At 39.9% G+C, this 27,453-nt stretch overlaps 1 protein-coding gene across 1 annotated transcript; it reads right to left on the bottom strand.

Moving 5' to 3' along the window:
• Positions 1-21,090, bottom strand: MYLK3 (myosin light chain kinase 3). The gene is given in 15 exon segments (XM_064459478.1): positions 1-844; positions 1,842-1,974; positions 3,831-3,983; positions 5,005-5,133; positions 6,615-6,685; positions 7,711-7,852; positions 9,127-9,236; positions 9,554-9,647; positions 10,765-10,870; positions 12,378-12,949; positions 15,307-15,745; positions 16,990-17,080; positions 18,078-18,095; positions 18,097-18,147; positions 20,578-21,090. Coding segments are annotated over 15 exon segments (2,694 nt in total). The 3' UTR covers positions 1-772.
• Between the last annotated feature and the right edge of the window lie 6,363 nt (positions 21,091-27,453).

Here is a 27,453-nt window from a genome sequence, read left to right as displayed (position 1 = left end):
TAGACCCAACAGTCATTAGGCAATTTTTATTTGTGGCAGTTTCACTTATCTCCTTCCAAAAGTTCAATCAATTCAGCTCAATTCAATTCACCATAAGAAAAAGCAGCAATGGACCAATTGACTTAAGTTGCTTCAAACTAGGATTCTTCATATTTCCTAACTATGCAATGATGATTTTTTTAAAGGAGAGAGTAGGATTAAAAAAAAAAAAACAACAAAACCATTCAACTTTAAGTAGTTGCACTGAATCATCATGTTTGGGAGAAAAAAATTGATCTTTTTGAAGAAAGATACAGAAGAAAAGGATATCCATTATCTTTTGTTCTAAGTAACAAACACCTGAGGGAAAAATTGTGGCAGTGCTCTAAAAATTGATGACATAAATCAGTCATGAAGGAAGCCATCTTTCTTGGTATGAGAAACCAGAAAACTGACAAGGTGTTTTCTGGTGTAAACACACCAACAATACTCTGCAGAATCAAAGCCTTCAGCAAGAAGTCAGCACCAATAACAGCCATGTTTTTCCATCACTATGTACAACAACTGAAAACATGTAAAAACAAGCAAGGTAGCTTCTGCTTTTAGAAATTATTTCAGTGCCTCTTCTTTGGGGCACTTCTGAAACTACAGCACTAACATACATAATATTTGAGGAGGGCAGACCCAAAACCTTATGTTATAAAACAAAGGTGTAGAAATCATTGAAGATACTAAGTCCTCCTTCCATGGCTTCGATGTCCAGGTCCATGAGTGGTAGATGCTTCATACAAGATTACGCAAGCTTTACAGACATACTCTGAAATCTCTTCAGCCTGTTAGCAGCAGCCACCACATAAAAATGTTTCTGTGAACAAAACAGAACAGTCCAGGTGTAAGTGCAACTGCAGTAAAGGACCTTTTCTATGGCTGATGGATTTTTCTTAGTAAATCCATTTACCTCTAGTGATCCACACCTTGTATGGGTTGCAGCACAGATCAGCTTTGTACTGGGGAACCAGAGATTCCTGCAGAACAGACTCCTGGGACTGTGAACCTCTGCACCATTATGAATTGTATAGCGGATACATCTTTAGATTATGTATTTTTTAAAATGCAAGTGCAGAAGTCTGCAACCAAACAGTTGGAGTGCAGGAGTGGAAAAAGTGTAAGCCTCTGTTTTAACTCCTTGGCAAGGAATTACAACTCTCCAGTGACAGAAGAAAAGCAAATAGTCCTCACTGAGTTTTCCTCACATTTCTACAGGCTTATTTGTAACAAGATCACTGTGTTCACCTTTCAGGACTGATTATCTACAGTCCAATAGAGACTCCAATAGAAATTCTTATGAATCACTTCTTCATGTAAAATTTAGTTCTGAAGGAGCATGGGGTTATCAGAAAGGTCCTGAAGATTTCTCTAGATGGGTTTAAGCCTATTTTTTTCTCACTCCCACATTTCTGCTCTCTGCAGTGAGAAAGCATCATGACTCCATAGTGACAAAAGAACAATGCAACTGTTGTCAATCGAAAAAATCTCTCCAATATGAAGAGAAAGAACATTTCATATAAGCTAAGTAGCATCTGAAGACTCTGAACTTTTAAAGAAAAAAAAATTTATAACTTCTGAACACCGATGAGGAGTAAAAATTGAAACCAAACTTGCTAAAAATAGAAGCAATACCATTCTGCAGGAGAAAAAAAAAACTTAATTTACAACTGAAAATAGACTTTCCAAACTTGTATTTACAACAAAGAAGCCTATGGGCAAAAGTGAGCCAACATACAGAAAAGGAAGGAATGGCTCTGCCTGTGCTCAGCTGATTTTCCCTCTGGAAGTAGATTTGCCAGACTTCATCTATTTACCTTCCATTTCCTGTGAGCCATGTAACTTTGCAGCAACAACTGGGACTTCAGGCGAAGCTTGGATTTCTTGGCTTTGGCAGGTAGATTGTTTAACCACTCGTGCTTCAGACACTGTGTTGCACTCATCCGGTAGCTGCAGGAGAAGTCTGCCATGTAAATTCAGCTACCCTCATTGCCATTTTCTCAGTGCCCTGGTGCTCCTCAATATTGCTGAGAAAGAAACTGTCTTAAATGAACCAGCAGAAGTGAGTGGAGATGCTTCCTGAGATACTGTTCATACCAGAGCATTCGATCCTAATGACATCCTGCACTCTCCAGTGTAAGGGGTGAGTGATGTGAAGCTGCTAGTGGGTCTGCAGTGAGTTGACTGAGCTGTGGTTAAATACTGTATTTTGCCTTTCTAGGCTTTGGTTTTGGGTGTGTTTTTTTTTCTTTAAAGAACCAGCAGTACAGGTTCATCAGTTGATGTACCATTTTGTTATGTGGATGCAGAACTTTGCTAAAAGAATCAGTGCATACAGAAAAATAATATTTGCGGTGTTATCTGTCTGTCCTGATAGTGCAGGCTTATTCTGTGCCTTATATTTAAAATGCAAAATTGTCTATTTACCCTAAACTTGGATCAAGCTAAGCGTACATTGTATCCTGACATTCAACAATGGGCCTAAATGTGAAGGCCTATCCAAAAAGCTTTAAGAAATATATGGTAATAGAGGAAATCCTGGGGGAGAAGTGTTGAGATGAAAAGTTTAATTTGCCTTTTTTTTTTTTTTTTTTCAAAACAAAAGACTAACTCTAGCTTTGTCTGAGCTGTCGCTGAGAAGATGATAAAAAGATGGCTCCTGTCTGTGCACACCTGATTTCAATAGTCAGGGGAGGTAGGTACAGATCTTGCACAAGGCCAGACCTACTGTCACAGCATGGCAAAGGTGCCTAGTCTGTAGGAGAGCAGAGGCTGTCCGAGCACCCTGTGAATAACTGGGCCAACCAATCATTGCTCTTTACATCTCACTGACAACACTCTTCCATAGTCATTTCATTCACAGCTTCTAACCAGACTTTGCATAGTGTCCCTCTGGCATCCCTATTCCCATTGCATAGAAAAATGGAAGACTCTAAAGCAAAGTTTACCGTCTCATCATCACAGTCAGAAAAAAGTTTGCTGTCTCCTGCTGGCAACATGCTACAGTTCAGTTTATTCTTAGCTTTTCATATGAGTTACTGTTGAAAATGTAATTAATACTAGAACTGATTTGTCCGATTTAGGTAATGATCTGGAAGTTGTTCTTCCAGCACTTCAAAGCACTCCTTTGAATTCCCCTTGAACGTACCATCTGTTTTACTGTATGCATCATTTCCTGTTTTTATTAGTTTTGTATTTCTGCTCAGCAAGAGAAAATTTTCTCTGCTCACTCACCTAACCCCATAGCCATGGTCTGACATCAATATCATCCTTATTCTCTCCTGTTGTTTCATATGTGAAATCACTTTTTATTTCAGTAGAGCCAAGACTGAGAAGCCACATGCAGATTTAAGCTACTTAGTATCTACCAAATGCACATAGACCAGTTTAGAAGAGAACAATGCACATTTTCACAGCTGCAGCTTCCATTTATCTTCCATGGCATTCAAGAAACATTTTTGCAATTTGTGTCAGGGCTTCTGAGAATCCAAAGTAACAATAGAAATAGCTTTTGCTCAGAGAAGGAATACTAAAGAGATTCCTACACAGCAAATCCTTCCAGATTTCCTCTGTTCTGCTTGTATTGATGCTACTGTGAAAAACAACTTTCTTCAGTCAAGGTACACAGATATTTTTCTTTTAAATACGGGCTTTTGAATCCCTGAGGAACTGCCCAGTAAGCACAGATACTACACGACACTTTTGTATGCTGTAAATTCTCATTGTTGGCTGCAATCCAAACGGTTGGCTAGGAGGAACTTAACGTCAGTAGGTGCTACTGTCCTTATGATCAGACAAAGAGGTACCTCTTCTCCTTCACGAGTAGTCTGGAAATAAAGTCTTTAGCTTCCTCTGATAGTTGTTCAAATGCTTCTGCATCAAAATCCCAGCTGCAATTGACTATGTAATTCATTGTCTCTGCATCAGTTTCTCCCAGGAATGGGGACAGGCCACTAAGCCTTAAAAAAAAGAAAGAATGGGAGGGAGATGAGCAGTTATTATATACATTTTTCCTTCTACAAATCCTCTGCTTTGTGATTGTTATTAGCTTATGGAGAAGAAAGACTCTCAGCTATAGGGATTTCCACTTCACAACCCCTGCCAAGATAAAGCCAACAGTTTGGAGCAATAAAGCATTGTTAGTGTTACTCTCTAGCAGGTCACTCAGCTACCTCAGGGAGCTCTGCTAATAGATCCCCAAGGAAATTAATTCAGTGGGGATCTAGGTACATACCTCAGTGCTTTCCCAGCTATGAAAGCTAGGGGGACTCAACAGCTTTCCTAAATCAAGGCCCATATCCACATTTGGCTTGAATGAAACAGAATTCTGAACAATAGCTTTTTTTTTTTTAATTAGTCTAAGCCCCGATTTATTGCTTCCGTTGAGTTTTGGCTAACATACAAATTTAGACCAGAAATTTATCCAGTTCACAGAAAGCATTTGTGAAAGATTCTGGGATGCAAAGTCAGCTCATCAGAGACAGAGACTTTGGACATACAGGCCATCCATGACTGCCAGCCAGATATCAGAGAAGAGTTTTAGCACTATTTGTGACACCCAACATTAATTCCTCTGTGCAGATGCATGCCAAGTCCACGTTACTAAAATGATCAGACTGCAAATTTGAAAATGAATTCAAGTCCTCAAGAATGCAATGAAAATGAAAATTCTGACATGCTTTCAGCAACTTCAGAGTAAAAAAAAAAGAGACCTGACCCATTTTAACTTACCACATACGGTATGGGGGAAGAAGGACATTTACATATTTATCAAAAGGATTATTTGTTGTTTAGAGACTTCGTACGCGCAGCAAGGTGACTTTGTATTAAAGGCTGGGTTTTTTAACAGAATTAATTAGGAGGAATCACAGCCAGATGGGTTCAGTGGTTGCTGCATTCCTGCCCTGCAGATACCCTCCACTGGCATGCTCTTGCAGAGCCTTTGGTGCCATCGCCACAACCCCTCAGAGGATTACTCACAACATATACGTGATGACGCCTACACTCCACATGTCGGTTGGGAAGGAAACAAAGTCATAGTTCACCACTTCAGGAGCCAAGAACTCTGGAGTTCCAAAATTAACCTTCAGTTTCTCAAGAGGTTTGTACCTTTATCGGAAAGAGACAGACACCACCGATGAAAGCATGCTGGCACATCTCACATTTGTAAAAATCAAGGCATGGCTTTTTGCCCTGCAAGCATGGCTGAGTGAGCATAGCAGACTCACCCAGGCAATCAGGACAGCATTAACATCTTTAAAAAAATAAATTGGTGAATTTTGCTGTGACTTCAGGTGAATACACTATCAGCTATCCCTTTGCCAGAGCAAAACCAGATGGAAGGCCAAAGGCAATAAACACTGCAAAGGCCTCCCCCCTCCCTCCAAGTGATAGCAGCTTTACTCTCTGCCAGGCTCCACAGGATGCTTTCCAGGAGATGTTGTCAAACATAAACCAAATAAAAACAGGTTTGGAAAGCATTTGCTTAGTGGGATGTACCCAGCTACGGCTCAGGGCGAAGGTCTGTATAGATCCAGAGAGAAGCACAATATAACTGCTAACTCAATGGTAACAAGTTTAATTTTCTCCCTATATGGAGTCACTGTTATTCTGTTCTATTGCTTAAAAGGGAAAGGTTACAAAACTGAACCAGTAATAATTGTCACTGATGGCAGCTAGAATTACACCTGCATACAGACAGAACAAACCATTAAAGCATTGCTTTTACATGTCTATTTCCCAGAAGATTTTGTTTTCAAAACTGCTTTAGTATGTTTGCATCTTTACCCTCCCAACTTAAACAAAAACAAAAAACAAAAAACCCCACCAACAGAAAAAACACCCCACCCCCACCACCCCCAAGGTATCTACTTCTGTTTTGATAAAGTACTTCTAAAAGAAAAAAATCATTGGACAGATACGTACATACACTTAGGTATATATATGCATGAATGTACCAGGTTTGGGCTTAAGAAAAGCCTCAAAGGGTTTAGAAATGAAATAGAGAAATGTTATTACTGTTACCATAACAGGAGTCATTCCTTTTTATTCTAGGGGAATTGACTCATGCTTTCACAAAAGCTTTCCTTTAACAAACTCAAGCAAGCGAAGTAAAAGAATGGAGAGAAGTCCATACTTCTCTGAGGGTTTCCTGTTTCACATGGGATAGCTCAAACATGCTTTTTAATTTTTTTTTTCCTTCAATCAACTTAGCTATGTAAAGAGTTCAGCAGATAATTTCCACAACTAGAACCCGCACATTAAAACCCAGCAGTCAAGAAGTCTGAGAGCCTTCATGGATTCCCTAGAGTAAAAGCTTTACATGGGTAATCATTTTGAGGAAATTAGAACAGCAGTATAGCTTTATCCAACAGAAATGTTACTTGGAAAAGTAATTAGATAATTAATACACACAGCAGAAAACTCAGGCCTGCAGCAGCATAATGCTTAGCTCATTCACATAGCAGAATTACTTTTAGAGCCACCAAAATGCGTAAAAAAAAAACCAACCCAAGAACTACCGAAAACACATCAGAGGTTTATCTTAAAAAAACAAAACAAAAACAAAAATTCATAACTGAACTTCTTACCTCCTTGCTAATCCAAAGTCAATAATTTTAATCTGGTTTCCTGTGTGATTTACACATAGTATGTTTTCAGGCTACAAAAAGAGAAGAGTGTATGTTGAATTAAATGTATGACTTTTTGAGAGAGATCTCTAGCAAAAGTGTATAAAAATCAGAGATTTTAATGATAGTTTTTAGTATAATACTTTTCCTTTTATTTCTATCATGGGAGAGAAGGATTTGACTGGCATACTGAGTTAGTGACAGGTTTGGTTTTGGACGTCCCATAAAGAAGTTTAACTTCTGTTCCTGTATATTTCACCATAGATGACAAATAGATTTTGAAATGGAAAGGCTCCCCCCTGTGTAAAACGGTAGTCAGTCTGGTGGTTGAGGCTTACCCACTGGATTTACTCCTTAGTATAAAAGTAACTCCATACAAAGCCACAAGAAATATGTCAAATGCATGGTTTGGTTTGCCCACCATGATGAAAATTTGTTTTTTCCAATGAGAATATTTTTCAAGGTGAGGACTGGGGGGATGATGGTGTCCTAGCTTATTACAACTGCAGAACTGTCTACAGGCCAACCAGATCAATTATCACTTGTGTAAGGCGCTGTATAAACAAGCAGGAAAAAAAATCAGTTGGTATTTCTGTTCGAAAAGATCAGTTATTAAGGGGCCACTAGGAAAACATTGTCATTTTACTGCAGTTCAGTTCCAGGCAGTCAAAAGTACAAACAATAGGAAGATGATTGAATAGGTATTTGAACACAGTCACAAGGGGGTAGGCAGAAGTGGAAGACTGCAGGCATTTCTAGTCAAAGAGGGGTTTGGGTGTGGTTTTTTCATTGATGACAAAAGGGCACTGTTTAATTCCACACAGAATGAAAAGCTTCTAATTTGAGAGGCAAAAGCACAGAATCCTGTTCATTTCACTATTCTAAGCAAGCTACTAGACATTGAAAAAAAAGTAACGCATCTCTTTAGAGGCTATTGAATTAAGTCCATTTCTTTATGACACGAGTCCATGAAATTAGAAATTACTCTTGTAATTAGAGACTCTGTGGTGGTCCAAACCTTAGCATCGCTAAAGAATGGAGAGTATGAACTACTGACCTTCAGATCTAAATGGAGAATATAATGCTGATGCAAGTAGTGGACTCCTTCACAAATCTGTTTGGTAAATAGGATTGCATCCAACTCAGTTAGATTGTAGTTTTCATCTGTGATCCGGTCAAATAATTCACCACCATCAAGACTAAAATTTTGACATAGAAAAGTATTAAAACCCTAAGATTCCTCATTAGATCAATTTATTTCCAGGTTGGGAACTTAGGCTTTCTAATTTAGCAAGGGTCCTAACAACACATCCAATATAAAGTGTTATCAGTAGTCTCTGTGACTTCAGGAGACTTATTTCTGAGTGTGAAATTAAGCATCAATCTAAATTTAAAAAAATGGAAAAGCTGTCACTAACACTTGAGGGGGATATATGTCAAACCCAAACACACATGACCTGGTGATCCAATGGGGATCTGGAGAACCTACAGGGAGTACCAAAGTATCTATTCCTTGCTCATCTTATTATTCTAGAGAAAATAAGCCTTCAACCTATAAAATCTACTAAATTAAACTTCTCAAAGTTATTATACACGAGCTGACAATTGGACTTAATTCTGCACAAAAATTAAGAGAAAATTACATCAGACATATAGCTCTGACAAGGTTTGGCAAGGTAAAAACTTCAGTAGTAACTTCAATAGACACATTTTAAATGTCTTATTGTATTTATACATGCTATTTCATTTTGTATTCTTTTTTCCTTTGTGTCATTAACAATTAGTTCTGTAGCAGTAACTCAGGTTTTAGGTTATAAAACTTCAGGTTTTTGTAAAGCAATGCACAACTACACAGAAGAGGCAGCAAGTGTACATCATGAAATCTCCCTTTTGTGAATTCCATATTTTATATAGAACAAAATTCTTATTTAGCTTCAAATGGGGAGACATTTTTTAATCCTAAATTATTCAAAGGAGGCAGACCATGCATATAATTAATCACCTTCCTACCTTCTCCATGTCTCTTCTAATTCTACTTAAAACACATCATTCCTCCTCTTGTCTGGGTCTCTCACCTCCACTCTCTCCCTAATATGAGATTCTATTTACCCACACTTTTTATAATTTGGTAGCTAGGGACAGTGTTGGGGCCTGTAAGTTAAACCTAAATGAATAATGAACCACAGTGAAGTTCTGTTCATTAACAATCTTCTAATTACATTCATACTCTTGAAGATAGCTGCCTTTCTTACTATTTGTTTGAACTGTAATCTTGCCAAATACATAATTTTTAACCTGAAACAGTTACCTTTAAAACATATCATTTCTTTCCTTCTGAAAGTGAAACCAACTCTCTCTCAGGCTAGGAAACCACCCAAGTCTTCTTCACACCTGAGAACTGTCATTCCCTATTTCCTTTAGTGACCTGAGAAAACCCGAACATCTGACAATTTCTGAGATCATTTAAACTTACTATTCCATTATCAGAGTGATATTATTTTTGGCTTCAAAAGCATCATAAAGCTGGATCAGATTCACATGATCTAATTGGTTCATGACATTAATTTCATTTTTTACTTCTTCCTGAAAAAATAATAAATTAACAAAAAATAAGCAAAGTATGCTCCTTAAATTCCAATATATTCAAATACAATTATTCGTAAAACCCAATAACAGCTATACCACAGGTCTCATGTGGACAGAAAGTTTAATCACAAACATGGGAGGTGACAAAGTCATATAAAGTCCAAGCTTCTACTTACTAAGATAGATTTTACAGTATTCGATACTACCCAACAACAAGTTGCCTCTTACGGGCCAATTCAGGGAGATAGTGTTACGGTGCTTGCAGTAGGCCAGGTTTAGAGTGTGCTCACTTGTGTTCACAGCAACATAGTTACCCTCTCTTTTGCTCCTTTCACTTTTATGATTTTGGCCGCCAGGTTGAGACCAGTTGATATTTCTGTGCACTTGTGAACTTGTCCAAAACGCCCCCTGTTGATACCACACAAAAGATGGGAAACCAGCTTAACATAGCTCACCACAGAAACTTTTCATACAACTATTCTTATCATTGATTAAAAATAGCACAGTACAAAGTGAACAGAATCAGGTGGCCAGCAGCATGATTCTCCTCTTTCCCTCAGCTTGTGAAGGATTAGTTTTATCTTTCCAGCCAGTTGTTCAATGCTTACATTAAAATATTATGACCCCTTCGTATTACTACATTTCACTGCAGTATGATGACCTGATGGTATTCTTTTTTGGTTCTGTAATTGTAGCCGCTTGCTGTCCTTCAGTGGTGCGTTAGTGGGTATATTAACAAGTATATTTCTGTCCTGATCTCATAGCTTTTAAAATTACTATAAGATCAGTAACTGTAGCCACTCCACATGCTGTATTTCTTTCGTGTTGTAAATTCTCCCCCATGTCACCCACATACATTGATGTCCCTTGGGATGATTTCTAAACACTATCTTTCTGCTATTGCATCATCAGGCTTATACTTATTAAGCCATATTTGTACTTGGATCAGCCTGTAAATCAAACCTTCTTGTCAGATAAGTAAGGATACAAGAATACAAAGGCTGAAGCAGCTGCAGACTTCCTATGAGAGAAAACTAAACGTAAGGTCAAAATAATTATATCTTCTTCCTTAGTTTTCTTTAACATGCAGTTCAGCATGGAAAAAAGATTTTGGAAGCTCCCTGACCAAATGGACTTTGTTGACTTCTGTCCGCCTCAAGGTTACAGATTTTTCTCATGACACCAGCTCCATCCAGGATTATTGTAACAAATGCAAAAACCAGTCATCCAAGATCACAGCCAGGCATCTGAAAATGGAACTGGGGCAGAAACGAGCCATTTAAGGGACACCCCTCACACACACCCCAAATATTAACAGTCGGTTCATACAAGGATCACAGCAGCTCTGACAGCCCAGAAGGTCTCAGGAATGAACATGCTCACTCGGGCGGCAGTGAGTTTGTAGTTGCCTCACCCACGCACCTTGAAGCCATCTGAAGACAACAGCTTTAGCTCTCCAGCTAACTGCCTTTCTCCATGCCTTAGCCACCATCAGCAGTACAGCATTAGGGACAAGGAGACTTACCCGCCCAGTACTTCGTGATGACACACCAAGTAGCACGTTGTCACCTCTGTTTGCTTGACACTCACTATGCGATGTTCAAAAGGAGCCGGAGGAGAAGGGGTGTCATCTAAAGAGGAGACAAGCTGGTCATTGAGATGTTTCTGCACACATCACTGCACTCAATTCACTTCCCTCACACCAACGATTTCAATCCACAGGACGTGCACATCAACTTGTTGTGTTTTCTAAGTGCAAAGACAAGTCTCAACTGCCTTCTGTGGTCTCAGTACAGACTGCACCACAAAACCATACTCTTGTACTCCCCCCCAACTTCAGCATTACTGTTCTTCCGGGGATGAACCCAGTTTCTTGGACAGGCATTGCTGACACAGAACCTGGACCACAAATGCAGACGCACACACAGGTCCTCCCCTACCTCACCCTCAGCACTTCAGTGTCTGTGGGGTTCTAAGGGAGAAGCACTGGGGCCAACACAAACACCTAGACCGGCCAGCCTCTGGATGCTGCTGGTAAAAGCTGCTCATGCAAACACTCAGACTAGAACCTTAGCATAAAGTGTGCTACCCGCTCTCCCATATTTTCTCTTTGCTACATGTTCCTCTACCAAACCATTTTTTTCTTCTACTGGAATTCAGAGAAGCACTGAAGTATCTGGAAAACATTAAGCATGCGATTCCCTCACTATTTTTAGAGTGGCATGCAAGTGAAAAAAACACTGCATTTGCAGTTAGCCATAAGAAGGGAGGTGCTGAAAATATCCAAAAAGCTCTGTTACTTCAAGCTTGAATGAGGGGTTTTTACTGCTAACACCCTTTACAGATGAGGAATAAAGGCCCAGAACTGAGAATAGCATCCCATCTCCTGAATGTCAGCCCTGTTTTTTAACGCAGTAAACCCACTGGACAGCTTTAGAAGATCAACACCTTAGTTTATGCATTAACAGAAGAGGTCACCTGAAAAAAAAATTTGGAATTTTTAAAAAATTACACTTAATCTTCTTTTAATCATTATACGGCAGCTGGAAAGGCCACCACAAATACACAGCACTGACAAAAGATGACAGTTACTGGTAGCAGCAAGATTTTTTCAGACAACGTCCAAGTTAAAGCTGCAAACATTAACATTACCACGATTAAATTTAATCATAGAATCTTTAAGGTTGGAAAAGACCTTTAAGATCAGCAAATCCAACCATCAACCCAGTGTCACCATGCCTTCTAAACATCCTAAAGTGCCACATCTACATGTTTTTTTAACACTTCCAGGGATGGATGCACAGAGAGGTGCAGCCTGTGAAGAAATTTTTCCTGCTATCCAATCAAAATTACTCATACTTCTGATCACACATACACTTCACCCAATTTTATTTTGAAGGAACTTTTTTCCCAAAACACACTTATAAGGGAAAATTACTATTAAAAGAATTTGTACAAATGTTAATTCACTTGTTAACAACATAGTCAAAGGTACCCATGGCAAAATGCTCTTGAACTATAAGACGCAGGTCTACTGAGCACTGCTCCAGCCATTACTGTATATATAACATATATATAACACACAAATAGCACAAAATCCTCAATGTAAATTTCCAAGAGTAACTGCGAGCAACTTACCAACGACCATTTCATCCTGTGTGGAAAGCTCTTCACTAGCTTTCAGTGACATAGTCTTCTCTGGTGCCAGTCCTGTACACTGATGAGCATCATTTTCACTTTCTCCTGAAGATGCAGACTCACACTCTCTCCTCTCAGAGTTGGTATCTGTTGGGGATTCTTCTGTTTTTGCCATTTCTTGATGAATTTTCACTTCTACCCCTAGACCTTTTGTAGGCTCCTTTGCAGAGGAATTCTGTGAAGTTATGGGCTTGCATTTTAATTCTGATTTCTCTTCAGCCTTTTTACCTGGTTTGGGCTTGCTCAGTAACGGCTGTTGCTTCCCTGTCTGAGGTCCAAGTTCATATTGCTTATTGTCCCTTTTCACGTCTTGATTTGGCTCAGTGCTGATGTTTCTAGAGCTCTGTTTCAGTTTTAATTTGTCAAGCAGCTGTTCAACTCCTTCCATTTCTGCTGGTGTGGAGGATGGGGATTTTACTTTGGGACTTTTACCTCTGTGATCTTTTAAGTTGCCTTCCTTGGTCATCTCAATCTTTTCTTTTCTATCAGTCATATGTACATTGATAGATATCCTGCAAAGCAAACAGTTGACATTTTATGCAGATGACTAGCCTTGCTTTTATAACGTTGTGGGGAAGAAAAATCTAAGTTTCTGAAACCACAGATTTCTACAGTATTAAAGAAATCTAATTGCATCAATCCTCTTGAATACACACAACACTAAGGGAAGAGAACCAAAAAGCATGCTGCTACTTTTCTGTGTCCTCATCTGTGTATATGCTTGCCTTCTGCTGAACACAAAACATCTGACACTGCAAAGTGTTAATCCTACATTTGAAAGCTTACCCACTTTTTGCAACTATTACAGCTGGTCTAATAAAATACCTGATTTGAAACTTGTGGAGTTGTAAAGTAGATTTTATACAACAGCGAGTAAAGAAAATTTCTGATGTCTAGGAAAGAACGTACCTCATTTTTGCAAAAGTTATTTCTTCTTCCAGTGGAGCAACCCTATTACAAAAGATGTTATGAAAGAAAATGTTTCTGCTTTTGCATAACAAGAGGCTAACGTTTCTAATTTTCAGCACCTTTAACACCCTTGTGTTGTGCTATGGGTATAAGCTGCACCAGAGTGACCTATCAGAGCAGCTCAACACAGCTCTGAGCAAACACTTCCACCCTTATCTAGACAAGCCTGAACTCGGCAGGGCTCTTGGGCATTTCTCCAAGCAGGGGAACACAATGTTCTTTTGATGCTTCTGTGCTGGCTTCATTAAAAATTGCATTCATTTTAGAGAGGCATTTACCACTCTCATGGGACTTCACACACAAAAGCGTAAATGGTAGCCTGTGCAGGAAGGCTGCAGCTTCCCCTGGGGTTTACTCTAGGTTCTGCCCTCCAGTTACCTGTCCGCATTCCTCCTCCCCAGACAAGTCTCTGGGGCTTGGACGACTCCTGTCCAAACCAGCCAGCTGCTCCAGAAGCTGCTGCCTATCTCCAAGTTCACTGCCTGGAACATCATGATCAACCAGCACTGAGTTCCAAGGGGTAATGGCAACTGTTCCTCCAGTGCTTCACAAACACCTTGAGCCATCTACAAATACAGTACAGACAGAGCCTTGGAAGCAGCACTCCAGCAGGCAGCTGGGACCAACCTGCTCCAGCTGTTAAAGCACAGTGCCTATGGCTCATCAGCCAGAGCCTAAAACCCACAGAGAAAATACAGGGAAGTCCCTCTTTTCTTAGGGTTTACAGCAACCAATTTGGAGGTAACAATGTCTATAAACTGTTCACAAAGTTCTTCCTGATTGTAAGAAAAGAAGTCACAGTACTGAAAGCTTCTACCTTCTCCTGCCACATCCTTACACTCAGCCTGTTAGGAGAAAAATATCCCAGTGTGCCAGCCTTGCCATGAGCCCTTTCCCTCGTGAGGCCTATGTGCTGACATCAGGACAACTTTCATTCGTTTTGGTAATTTATTCTTCATTCACTTTTTTTAAAAAGAGTTTTGTAATCCCAGTAGACACCCATTGCACAGGAAGATTTAAGAGTCCATCCTATAGTCACAAGTACCACTACAAATTTGAAGTTTTCCAATTAAAGTACATATACACAAAAGTAGCATCATGTTCTTCTCCAGGCTTCAGACACTGATTTGTACACATGAGCAATGGGGAAATTCCACATACAAAGTACTATACATACTATGTATGTGTGTGTCTATCACCCATACATACACAAACAACTTTATATGCACCAACCCAGACAGAGCAGGCATGGCAGTTAAAATTTGCCACAATTTCCATCTGTTGAGGTTTGGTTGGTAAGGGTGTTTTGGTTGTGGGTTTTTGTTGGGGTTTTTTGTGTGTGTGTGTGGATTTTTTAATTTAAATAAATGGAATTAATATCAAATCCTAAATAAATAGTTTTAAAGGAAGTGGATTATGAAAGACCTATTATGAAACACCTATATAAGGAAAAGATTAGGCTAATAGAGATTAATAAAGAAACAATCTGGTTTGGTTTTGTCATAAACTAATAAGTATCTCAAATTCCTTTTACCCCCACATGGTTATAGAAACAGAGGAGCTGGAAAGGAGTGGTTTATAAATGTCCAAGTAGTTGTGCTATACTAGGGCAGTCACCTTTCTGTCTCTAATACACAGAAGCCTCAGTTGTATAAAATATCCCTGCACGTCTAGCCCTCTGACTTCTTGGCTTCACAGAAATTTACACAAGGCCCTTGCTACTCTGAGTATTTTGCCTTAACCATTTGTAAGGTCTCACCACTCCTACCCTAGCATGGCTGTTTTTCCTCTGGATCATGCCTCAGAAGGAGCTGCCTCCTTTAATGGCCTGCCTTTCCTTTTTGTCCTAACACATGAAGTGGTTTCAGATCATGCAGAAAGCTACCAGTGAGGCCATTACCTGGTATGTGTCACTTCACACCCTGCATCAGATACAGCCTGGGATGTGGAGGGCACAGCTTCCCAGGATGCCGCAGTCGACGACAGAGATTTGTTTTCATTCTCTCTGAGTTTCTGATGAACAAGCTGCCTGTGGCACTCATCTAGGTGTGGGACTCCGTCCATATCGTGTGCTTTAGCAGGAACATTTTGGTTGCCTACGTGTTCTTGATTTACGAAGGGAAATCCGTTGTGTTGATTTGAAGCTTTGACACCAACGTCTTTTTGCTGTTGACAGCTCTTAGAGCTGTGTGTTTTGCCAGTACCTTCTACTGCTTGCCGCTGCACCGTCCTCTCTTTAACTTGGGGTTTGGAGTCAGCTTTGTGGGCTACAGCACTAGAAGTGCTCCCCTTCTCACATGCTCCTTTGTTTTCATCCAGCTTTTCCCAACTTTTTACCTCTGAATAAAATGAGGCATTAATAAACTACCCTTGACAAAAGTCACAGCAAAACCTCCACAGTTACATACATCAAAAAGTAGCAAGAAGCCCCCTGAAATGTTTAAAATCCTTACACCAGCAGGCTTGAGACAGCCATTATTAATGCTTATGGCTTAATCAGAGGTTTAACTGCTCTCCTGACTTTCTAGTAGAGTTACAGATCAAACTTGGGTTTCCGTAAAGCAAAACACAGACCTGCAAGGCTCAGCTCACTGCTTTTCAAATCTGAAAGCAGTCTGCAGGCAAATTTAACAGGCAGTTCAGGCACTGCTGATCCATCCAGGACCCTCCTAAACCTGATACACCCTCTACCTGATTAGAGAAGCAGAAATGCATGGAACAAGACTCCAAGGGACACTGGTGCTTGAGACACTGACTCTTGCATTTTCCACAAAAGGAAAAGAAGGTTCTTCAGCCCCTTCTCATGACAATGGTTGTCAATATTAACAGTGGAAATTTCTCAGGTAAATTCTTTCAGAGTTCAGCCTACACATGTCACCAGCTATTGAGATCAGATCACAACCCTGTGTTGCTTTTGAGTCAGAATTGTGACCAACTCTCTTTTTTTGTCACTTCCTAAATGACGAAGCTAAAAAGGGGACCATCCATAATTCAAAGGATTCACTGGCAATTTGTGAAGACAAGAGCATGACAGAGCCTGCTCAACATCACATTCACCCCTGTTGCAACTCCACAGGCATTAATAATGGATGCAAGAGGGCAATGCCCTGACAGATGCATCCTAAACAGGAATCTAGCCCTGACATGGCAATGAAACTCGGTGATCAAAATTTGATATTCCCAATGTTGACATGTCCCTGTTTCAGAGAGGGGCGGAAGGTAGGGCTGGTTCACATCTGGTAAGGGAAAATAATTTTTTAGGTTTGTTATGTGATATTGTCACTACCTTCATGGTATCTCCAAACAACTACTGCTTTCTCAATACAGATCACTGTAATTTCAAAGTCTGTGCAGCAACTGCTTTTATTTTATTTATCTTCTAGGGTTTTGTGGGGTTTGATCTGGGGGACAGATGTTCTTGCGGAGGAGGTGAGAACATCTCTATTTCCCAGTACTGGTGACCAAAGTTACTCAGTTACATTTGAGTAATTCAGGTAGTGGGAAATAGCAGGCTATCAATTTCCAGTTTGTCTGCGGCACATTCTACAGTCAAAGTTTGTAGCATTCCTGGAGTGATACATACCTTCCAGAGACTTCTTGCTTTCAGTTTGGGTTCCTCTGTTACTAAGCACATGCTTAGGTTTTGTACCACCCTCCTCAGGCTTATCTTTGGCCTAAAAATGACAGGGGAACACAAAAGTAACAGTTATGGCCTAGAGTGTTTATTTCCCACTAGGTTCCTCCAACTGTGTAGGTATTCGGACTCTGTAAAATGGTCACTGACACCTCTGGTCTTCTGATTTTTTAGTTACTACTGTGTTTACTCCCTTCTCCCAGTCTCTCCCAGCTTTTGCAAACAGGCATACTTCTAAAATAGGATGACACAGAATAGTACAGTAGCTCACTGCTTTTCAAAATTTTGACTGTTAGACATTTTGCCTCCTGTCTCTTTAGTCGTATTGCTTAAAAAGCATGACATGAAATATAAGAGATAGATTAGAAAAAGAAATTATAATGCATTTTCTGTTGTTTTTTTGGCTAGTGACTGAAAGATAAGTGAAGTCTCTGAAGATATTGTTAACATATTTGTCTCAAGGCATTTAAAGATTCATGATTTGAGCTATGATAGAGGTGATATCAAAAAAGAGTCTCTAGCTTTATGTTAACTCTTGTGTATGTGCTTGACATTACGCATGTCACCTTTGGCATGGTTAAAACAGACTTAATGTCTTTCAGCAGCAGATTTTTAAGCAAATTTCTTCCTCCAATTAAGAAAGCACAGACGAGGGATATTTTGTAATAGCACCACTAAACACTTTACACAGCAATACATTTGTAATAAAATTAAAATGAAATAACTAATATTTAGCAAAAAGCATTACACAAATACAGGAAAAGGCAGAACATATTTCTTGGCTGGCACATAGTTAAGATCTAGTGATGAGCAGCCTCTTACCCTTACTTGTACAAGCAAATAAGCAACATTTAAAATATTTCTGCAGATAACTCTGATTACAGGAATGCTGCAAATCACCCCCTTCATCTGTTAGTAAAAGCATTTAAGGATTAAGTTTTTCATGCTCCAACCATATGGACTCCAAAACAGAGTTTGCCCCACACACTTCCCAAAAGCAAAACACCCAAAGCGTAAAAGTAGTAAAAAATCATTACCATTTTTATTACAGCTCTATAGCAAACCTGCAACTATAGCAAACCAGGGGAGCATTGTTCTTGCAAAATCCTACATGCAAAGAAAGCCTTGGGTAAGTGACAGTTTAATGCTGGTGGGTTTCTCTGTCTGTTTGGGGTTTTTTAAATATGAACTTAAGAGGTTTGGATCCTATGAAGCTCAGTTCATAGTCTTTTATTAATTTGACTCCAACCCCAGAAAATTTTTTCCATAAGCATTGCCATGGTATCCCTGGAATGCTGTCATACCATCAACAAACAGCTTCACACAGAAAAGAAAACATCACCTCCTCACTCCCATCCGCATACTGAGTAACCTTGCACTAAGCCAGATCTGTGATAAGCAGCATGCTGTTACAATACAGCAAAGGCTGTAAAACAGAAACAAGCAGGTAACGAATTCTTTTTGTGAGCAGCCCCCATGCATCTGTGGAGCTCTTTGGACATGTCTAAGCCACTATCACAAAACAGGCTGCAAAAACTAAACCAAAGTTAGCACATGGCTCAACACAAGCCAGTTTGTTTTTAAAGTCACCCGTGCTTTGCTCCACATTACCCCAGTTAGGTCACACACATACACTAACTCACTAATTAAAGCCTAGTTCAAATACCACTCAGCAGCCAGTGATCAAAGTACAGGCATATCTTAAGGCCTTATAACTGATCTTACACTCCAATTTCAAAAACTGTTCGTGACCAGAAACAAAAAAGGAGAACAATGATTGTCATATTGCAAAACTGGAGTCAGCCATAAAAATCTTTGCTTGCCCAGTACGTATTGTCTGTTCTACAACCAAGACGGTGGTTAGAGCCTGGCAGAGACCTCCATGCTGTCCTAGTCCATCAGGTCACCAACAGCAGGTCATTTCACCTCTCAGTCTCTATCCACCTATCCATAAAACTTGAAGTTCTGACCTCCTTCACATTTCCTCTTTTGCAAACACTGATGAGGCAGTGCATAGTGGCTAGCTGACAACTAACCGCAACAGTATGCTAGATGTCCATATGGAACATTCTTCCAGTATCCCTCACATCACCTCCTTTTATTTACATCCCTCCTTAATGCTCTTTTCACTTAGAAACTGACAATCTGGAAACAAAATTAGTTTAATATCTTTATACTCTTCTTCACCCGGCCATTGACATACTGTGCACTGTCAGTTTAGTTCAGGGTGTAAATCCTGCAAAGGACCGTATCTGTCTCCAGGCATTTTGCAGTGACTGCAAGGAGTAACTTGTAACAATGCAGCTTCAACCAAAACATATCAAACCTTACCATTTCTCAAAAAATCTGTAGAACTGAAATTGGAACTGCAAGCAAGTACAAGCTTCATCTCTACCCAGAATTAAGACTTAAACCTAACATGTGATTTATTGTCCTCAAGTAATAGAAACTATAAATTCTGTCTCCTAACAGTCTACCTCACTTGGCAGCCTCTGGCTCTTAAAAAGGGAGACCAGGAGAGCACTAGAAAAGCCAGAAAAGGTATGCTAGCATCTAGCATTGCCCCATTTTTGTAAAAGTTTAGGTGTACCTTCCACCAAAACTGTAAACAGTTTTGGTGAAAAATATTTGGATTAAGATACAAACAGACATTTGCATTTGCGTGAAGTTCTCCTTACTGTAATCACACCTTACATACAAGGAGATTCTTGCAATGAACAAACCTATTCCAGCTCTTGCAGTTCCCCCTACTTCTTCCCCACTGTGGGATACAAGCCATAGTGAAAACTGAGAAGTCCCATTAGCTAAAATGAATTCCAGATGCCTGCAACTTTTAAAAACAAGGTTAATAAATTCCAAAACACCATATCAACTACATACCAGTCTCACCTGTTCCACCCTCACTGTCCTCAGTAATTAAGAAATGCTTAGGAATTGATGTCTAGGAACTTTCAAACACAAGAACTATTTAATCTGAGGAGTGAACAATGTTGATGGTGTTGATAAAGTCACAGTTTCATCATAAAGATGTAGCTCAAGACAACTTTGTATGTCTAAGGACATAAAATTCTGCTCAGTAATGACCATAAGTTAGCACAGGTTTTAATAACTGGCATTGTGTTCAGAATTCATGTTCAATCAAGAAAATAGAAGCTTCTTCCAACAGAAAATGCTTCCAGTATGTTACTCATACTTTTCACTGGGGCCTCAACTCAGTCACTAATTTGAATGACATTGCTGATCTTCAAGCACTGGTAGAAGCTGAATTTTCCTTTACAGTAACAATCTACCACTCATACTTGTTACGGGACTGCCTGGCACACTTTGGGAGCCTCAGACATCAGACTACAAGCACACTTTGAGCCTTGGTCTCTGCCTTAAGAGCCTTGCAATTCAAAGGTCACAGCATTAACATGTAACAGCAATATTGAAAGGAAAACCTGAATTATAAGTTATGCAAGAAATCGGCAGGAGAACCTAAAACCCTGCTACATCATAAAGAAAAAAAAGAATGAAGAATAGCAAAACAAAACCAACCTCAACAAGTATTTCCAGCAGACTCCCCTTCTTCCAGGGCACAATGCCTTTAAGAATAAAATCCACTACTTTAGAATTTTTTAATACTTCTCCCACAAATGTAATAACTTTATCCAGTGTATCAACCCTTTTCTCTATCTTTGCCAGCTTCTCCTTATGCTTCAAGGCATCTAGCTGGGCAGCTTTCATCAATTTCAACACTTCTGAGCATATGTTCTGGATATCAGTCTGGTGAGTACTGCCTGACACCTTTAGGCCTTTTTTCATTGCATCTGTCTCATCAGGAGCTGTTCGGGATACTGTTAGCTTGTTAATGCCTTTTTCTACATCATCAATGCCTTTGTTAACTCGCTGCAGTCTGCCTGTCAGATCTTCTTGGAAATGCAACAGTTTGTCCATCTTTTCATTCAAGAGATTCAGTTTTTTGTCCATCATACTTAAATTGGTCACTTTTGTAGGCTGTAACTTTGTCAAGGCATTTCCCTCTGCAAGGTCCAAGCTACCCGCAGACATTCTGTCCAGACAGCAGGATGTCAGATAATTAGGTTGGCTTTTCATTAGAAACCGAGGGTCTGAAAGATCATCTTCTTTAGCTATTCCTATACCAGACAACCTCACTTACTGGAGTCACTAGAGAATATCATGAGATAGCTACTGCGCAAAAGATTTATTTTTGTATTATCTATTTCTTACCGCATACTTTCAAAGGAGGAGGTAATTTGGCACCAGACTATATTTTCTTGGGCCTCCTTGACGTCACAAAACCATTTAAAATTCTTTCTTGAGTGGCTGTTGACAGGCAAGCATCTTAATTACCAATGCCTGAGCAGAACTCTGGAGGGAGAAGGATTGTTTTTATGACCAGTTTTAGTTCTGTGATAATGAAAAGAACTTTCTAAAGCGTTTCTCTTTGTGAAATAGGAAAAACATAAAAGTAAATTTGGTGGCTTTGTGCTAAGGCTTGGAAGACTTTGTAGCATGGATGCAGAGCACCCAGTATAGACACGGTGTGCTCTTTAGGTTGGCTGGCACTTGAATTTAAAAATAGAGCACAATGACAAGGATCTGAAATATGTATCTAGGAGAAGCATGTCTTTGTCAGCTGAAACTTCTAAAATTAAACCTTTCTCCCAGGCTATGACAGTAAACCGAGGAAAAAAAAAATCTTCGTAAAGGCACAGCAGAATTAGTCCAACTATTGGCAACAAGAATATTAAATCATAAATCTTAAAGGATTAGCTACTGACTTGCTTTCACTTCCGAATCACAGTGTGTCTACCACAAAAATTAGTCAGTCACTAGAGAACAGAAAGGTAGTAGCTTTATGCTTGCACAGCCCCCACTGCCACAGTTCTGAATGCTTTAAAATCATTAATGAATGTATCCCTACAATACAACACAGGATAAGAATCAGTCCTCTTCCACAGAGGATGAATTGTGGCATTAAGAGATAAAGCAGTTTGTCCCATACCAGACATGACACTGCATCAAACAACTGCGTCTAGTTTTCTCAGGTCCCACTTCACTGCTGTATGTATGTAGAGCAGGGGGAGAAAGCAGTGGGGAAATCCTGTTGCCGCAGGAATCCTGGTGCAACAGAACAATGGAACCACAAAGTCATGGGCTTTGGGATAATGAGCATCCCATTGTCTCCAATCCCTTCCTCATTTTTTGGAAGGGACATATGGCAAAAAACTGTAATTCTTACAGTGAGTTTGCCATATGAAATAAGACATTCTAGAAACTAAAATCCTTCCTCTACACGCTGCAGAGTATTAGTAGCATTAAAATTACTTTCTCGAGATAATATTATGTCCTTGCCACATCTGTATTACTTTTTTTACTTTTACAATAAAAAAACACAGATACACAGATTCCCACAGATTCCCACAGATTCCCACAGATTCCCACAGATTCCCACAGATTCCCACAGATTCCCACAGATTCCCACAGATTCCCACAGATTCCCACAGATTCCCACAGATTCCCACAGATTCCCAGGTTGGAAGGGACCTCAGGGATCATCCAGTCCAACCTTTCTAGGAAGAGCAGAGTCTAAACAAGATGGCCCATCACCCTGTCCAGACGACTCTTGAAAGCGTCCAACGTGGCCGAGTCAACCACTTGCCTGGGGAGATTATTCCAATGGTTGACTGTCCTCACTGTGAAAAATTTCCCTCTGGTGTCCAATCGGAATGTCCCCAAGAGCAACTTGTATCCATTCCCCCTTGTCCTCTCCATGTGACTCCATGTAAAAAGGGAGTCTCCATCTTCTTTGTAACTACCCCTTAAGTACTGGTACATGGTGATGAGATCCCCTCTGAGCCTCCTTTTCTCAAGGCTGAACAAACCCAGTTCTCCCAGCCTATCCTCATATGGCAGGCTTCCCAGTCCTCTGATCATCTTGGTGGCCCTTCTCTGGATCCCTTCCAGCCTGTCCACATCCTTTTTGTACAGCAGGGACCAGAACTGTACACGGTACTCCAGGTGTGGCCTGACAAGCGCTGAGTAGAGTGGGATGATGACTTCTTTCTCTCTGCTGGCGATGCCCTTTTTGATGCAACCCAGCATCCTGTTGGCCTGCTTGGCTGCAGCAGCACACTGCTCATGTTGAGCTTCCTGTCCACCAGGACCCCCAGGTCCCTTTCCACAGAGCTGCTCTCCAGCCAGGTGGAACCCAGTCTGTACTGCACTCCCGGATTATGTTTTCCCAGGTGCATGACCTTACGCTTCTCCTTGTTGAACTTCATAAGGCTCTTGCTGGCCCACTCTTCCAGCCTATCCAGATCTCCCTGCAGAGCAGCTCTCCCTTCTGGAGTGTCTACTTCCCCACTCAACTTGGTGTCATCAGCAAACTTCATCAGGCTACACTTGATGCCAGTATCCAGATCACTTAAAGATATTGAATAACATTGGACCCAATATTGATCCCTGGGGGAGTCCACTTGTGACAGGTTGCCAGTTTGAGAAAGAGCTATTTACCACCACCCTTTGCGTGCAACCTGTCAGCCAGTTCCCCACCCACTGCACAGACCACTTGCCTAGGCCATAACACATCAATTTCTCCAGGAGGAGACTGTGGGGGACCGTATCAAGGGCCTTGGAGAAGTCCAGGTAGACAATGTCCACTGCCCGACCCATGTCAACCAGGCAAGTCACTATGTTTTGTTATGTCTACCAAGGCCACCAAAATTATAGCCAACCTGGTGGTTCTGTGACATTTAGAGGCCAATAACTGGGTTTATAAAAGATACAACAAGCTTTAATGCTTGAGCTGTTCATCACCTTCAAGGGAGAGTTTGAATACCAGCCAATGACTTCAGAGAAAACTTGTCTTGTGAAAGCTGATGGGATTCAGCATTTTGCGCCGTGTCACTCCTCCTGGTCAAAACAATATTTTAAAGTCACTGGTGTTTTCACAGTGGTCTGGGATAGCATTGCATAAGTTTTATGGTACCCCATATAATCTTATTTCAATAATCAAGCATACAATGCAGTAAAATATACAGCTCTATCTTTAAAGTATAGGGCATTGGCAATAAAAGCTTTGCAACTCTACCACTGTATTCAAAGAATCAGAGTTTTTAGCCAAATGCCTTTAAGTGATTAATTCTTTCAAGCCTACAAACATGCTTGATGACAAATAATCAAAACAGCCAATGTTTTTACTAAATCAAGAGTACCAGCTCAATGTTGTGCTCTTAGGGACAAAAATAAAAAGATAGAGTCATTTGATTGTTATATTTGAAGTTAGACATCTTGCAGCAAATATTTCAATAAGGAAACCTAGCCACAGAAAGCCATCCACAGCTGAATACTTAGAACTGAAGTTTCCACCACCAGTGTGCTATTACAGGCACAGCATGCATGGTCATGAAATAATGCAAGTACAATAAAAGGGCACAACTGGCCTCTGTGTGTGTTTGTGGGCAAATGGGAGTCTTCTGAAATCTAGACCTTCTTAATTATTTAACAATTGAGAGCCAAAAGCATTAATGCTGCCTCATTGTTATTTACTAGTGTTATTATTCATATAACTGATTATGTAATCCTCCTCACATACAAAGGACTATAATGGTAAATGCTGTGTAAAAAAAAGGGGGGGGGGACTTGGAAAAAAAAGATCTCTGAATTTATATTAGTTTACACAAGTAGACTTGCCTGACTGCAACTCAAGGGCCACAAACCATCTCTTCCTCCTTTTAATTCAGCCATATGGACTGTGTATTCCAGCTGTAAGGAAGATATTTCACCACCTAATACCTACTCACACAGTGCACTGTGAGATACGTAAGATAATGCACTATGGACAACTCTTGCTACATGCAGCAATTATTCCTTGCTAGTGCTGTCTGAGGTACATACAGGGAAGATACAGCCAAAACTGCCTCCTACTCAGATACAGCTGTTCAACTTAAAATGCTACTTACGTTGTACTGTGCATCCCTAAGCAACTGCATAATTACAGGTGGGATGAAGGATAGAGAAGAAGGAAACATCATTTGGCCCTAGTGAGACATTTTAATAACTTTGACAGATGTTTAAGGTCAGCTTTTTTCTTTTCCTTTTATTTCCTCCTCTGTCCCCTTTTGAACTGCTGGCAAACACACAAAAAGAAAAAATGGCTCCAACAGATCTGATTGTTTTGTCTTCAGGATAATAATATGCTCGAATACTGTCAAAAAAACTTTTATTCCTTTTGCTTTGAATCACATTAGAAAGCAATTTTTGTTCAGAACATTGATTTAGTGCCCAATGTTTGCATCTTGCTTAAGCAGCCTGAAGAGAGCATTCAGTTCCATTAAGAGTCTCAAGACTTTTAATACTTACAAAAAAAAAAAAGAGACCAATCCTAAATTGCATGACTCCATGTTACAGATCATTGTAACCAAATGCAATAGCCTATTAAACTCACTTTTTCTTTGTGAGGAGCTATTGCTTAAAATGACATTTTGCACTTACATACTGCAACACATGTTGCTTCATCTTCAATACTCCCCAAATTACATATGAAGAACTTGAAATGTTGTATGAGCAACAAATACCAATAAATCTTGCAGGACCTCTAGACTGCAAAGCTATGCTCAGTCACCCTGCGACATCATTGGCAAAATGAATTGGTGAGCCACAAGACTCCGTCATAGACTAGATGTAAGTTGAATAAAGTTTCTAATTAAATTGGTCTCCTGTGGGTTTCTGCTTGTTTCTTCCAGGTAACAAAAAATGAGCACTGTGATCTGGAGTGTATAGGCAACTGCCTCCATTCCATTAAGAGCTGCACTGAAATGAACTTCTAGGATACCTTTAAAATACCTCCAAGCTACCAAGTATCTCAGGAGTGCCAGAGAAAAGGAATATAAATGCTGAAGAACCAGAACTGCAAGTGACCTTGAACTGATGATGCCAAAGACATTTCTGTTCTCAAGGAGAAAAAGAGTTTATTCCTCTTTGGCTTCAACCCCTTGCACACTCTCCCAGTCATGAAAGACAGATGTCAGAAAACAAGAGAACAACTCACATCCAACACAAAGAATCCATAACATGGCAGTTCAGTTATGCTCCCTCCTTGCTAGCTCTGACCCAAAGAAAGAAAAAAAAACCACAAGTATGGGGTGAAGGAGGGGAACCAAACAAAAAAACTACACCATGTACTAAAGTAACAGCAGAGGTTTATATCCCAAGCAAGAAACGTCACAGAGGTTAAAACCAGCTGCTCAAACAGATCACCTCATTAGATTATGGCATTACTTCCAACAACATAGTAAAACTGGAGATGGCTGAAAATATGTAGATAAATAAAAAAATAACCTTTTAAAAGGCTGAAACAAAGCCAAAGTTTTATAAAGAACCTGGGGACTTTGGGAGAAGTTTGCAATGGTTGCAATGCAACAGAGTTCTAAGGAGATGAAGAACTCAATGTGGTAAAACATTGGGAGTTTACAAAAAGGACAAAAACCAAACCAGAAAGTAGATAAGCTCAAACCAACCTGGCTACATCTGCTAAGCATTAATCAGGCAAAAAACCTAATAAATATCCTTTACATATTTAGGAATCAGCTATCAACTTTTTCGAGTTACACTGAAAAATCTACTTCATCTAGCTGCTGCAGGTCATTAATGTACACCACTTTTTAGTTTTTTCCCCCCAGCAAATTAAAGGGTAACAAAACTATTTTAGGGTACCTAAACTTTTGAAAAATTAAGCCCTACACCAGTGGGCAATTTCTCATGAACAGCACGTTTCCTAGATACATGAAAGGTAATAAATCATGTCTACAGAGTAATGGTGTAGCAAGAGACCCATTCTCATGACAAATGCAAGCACTGAAATGGGCATTGGCTCCAATTTAGAGGAATAACTTCCAAGGGCAAGATCTGCCATACAGTCTGGATAAGTCTACCTAGTCCAATAGTTGGGTCTCATGCTGAGATCACACAAAAGCTGTCCATCTGCCATATTTGGTGGTGTACTAGGAACTGGCCCACACCTGCTTTCAAGGCCCAAGAACCTGTATTTTACACATGACTAATGCTGGCTGTTGGTTGAAATCCACCCACACGGTAAAAGGTTCTGTAAAGCACTATCAGTCTCCCCAAGTCACCCCAGCATGATACATGTCAATATCACCTGGCTAACAAGAGTACAACATTACTGTAGTACTAGATCAACTAAATCTTAACAATCACTATATAAACTATTTTTTTTTCTTTTTCTATATATTTAATGACAGAAAACTTAACACAGTAGGCTATGAAACACTCTCTTGCAAGTCTTGACTTCTTCCCCCCTTCTTTTTTATTCTTTTTCAAACAACTGAATCTAAGTATAATGCTCCCAGGCAGTGGAACAGCTAAGGATAGGCTAATGGATCTGAG

Source organism: Phalacrocorax carbo, chromosome 8 (genome assembly GCF_963921805.1).
Source record: "Phalacrocorax carbo chromosome 8, bPhaCar2.1, whole genome shotgun sequence".
NCBI classification, from domain to species: Eukaryota; Metazoa; Chordata; class Aves; order Suliformes; family Phalacrocoracidae; genus Phalacrocorax; species Phalacrocorax carbo.
Note: the sequence above shows the minus strand (reverse complement) of the source record. Positions and strands in the feature narration are given on the sequence as shown.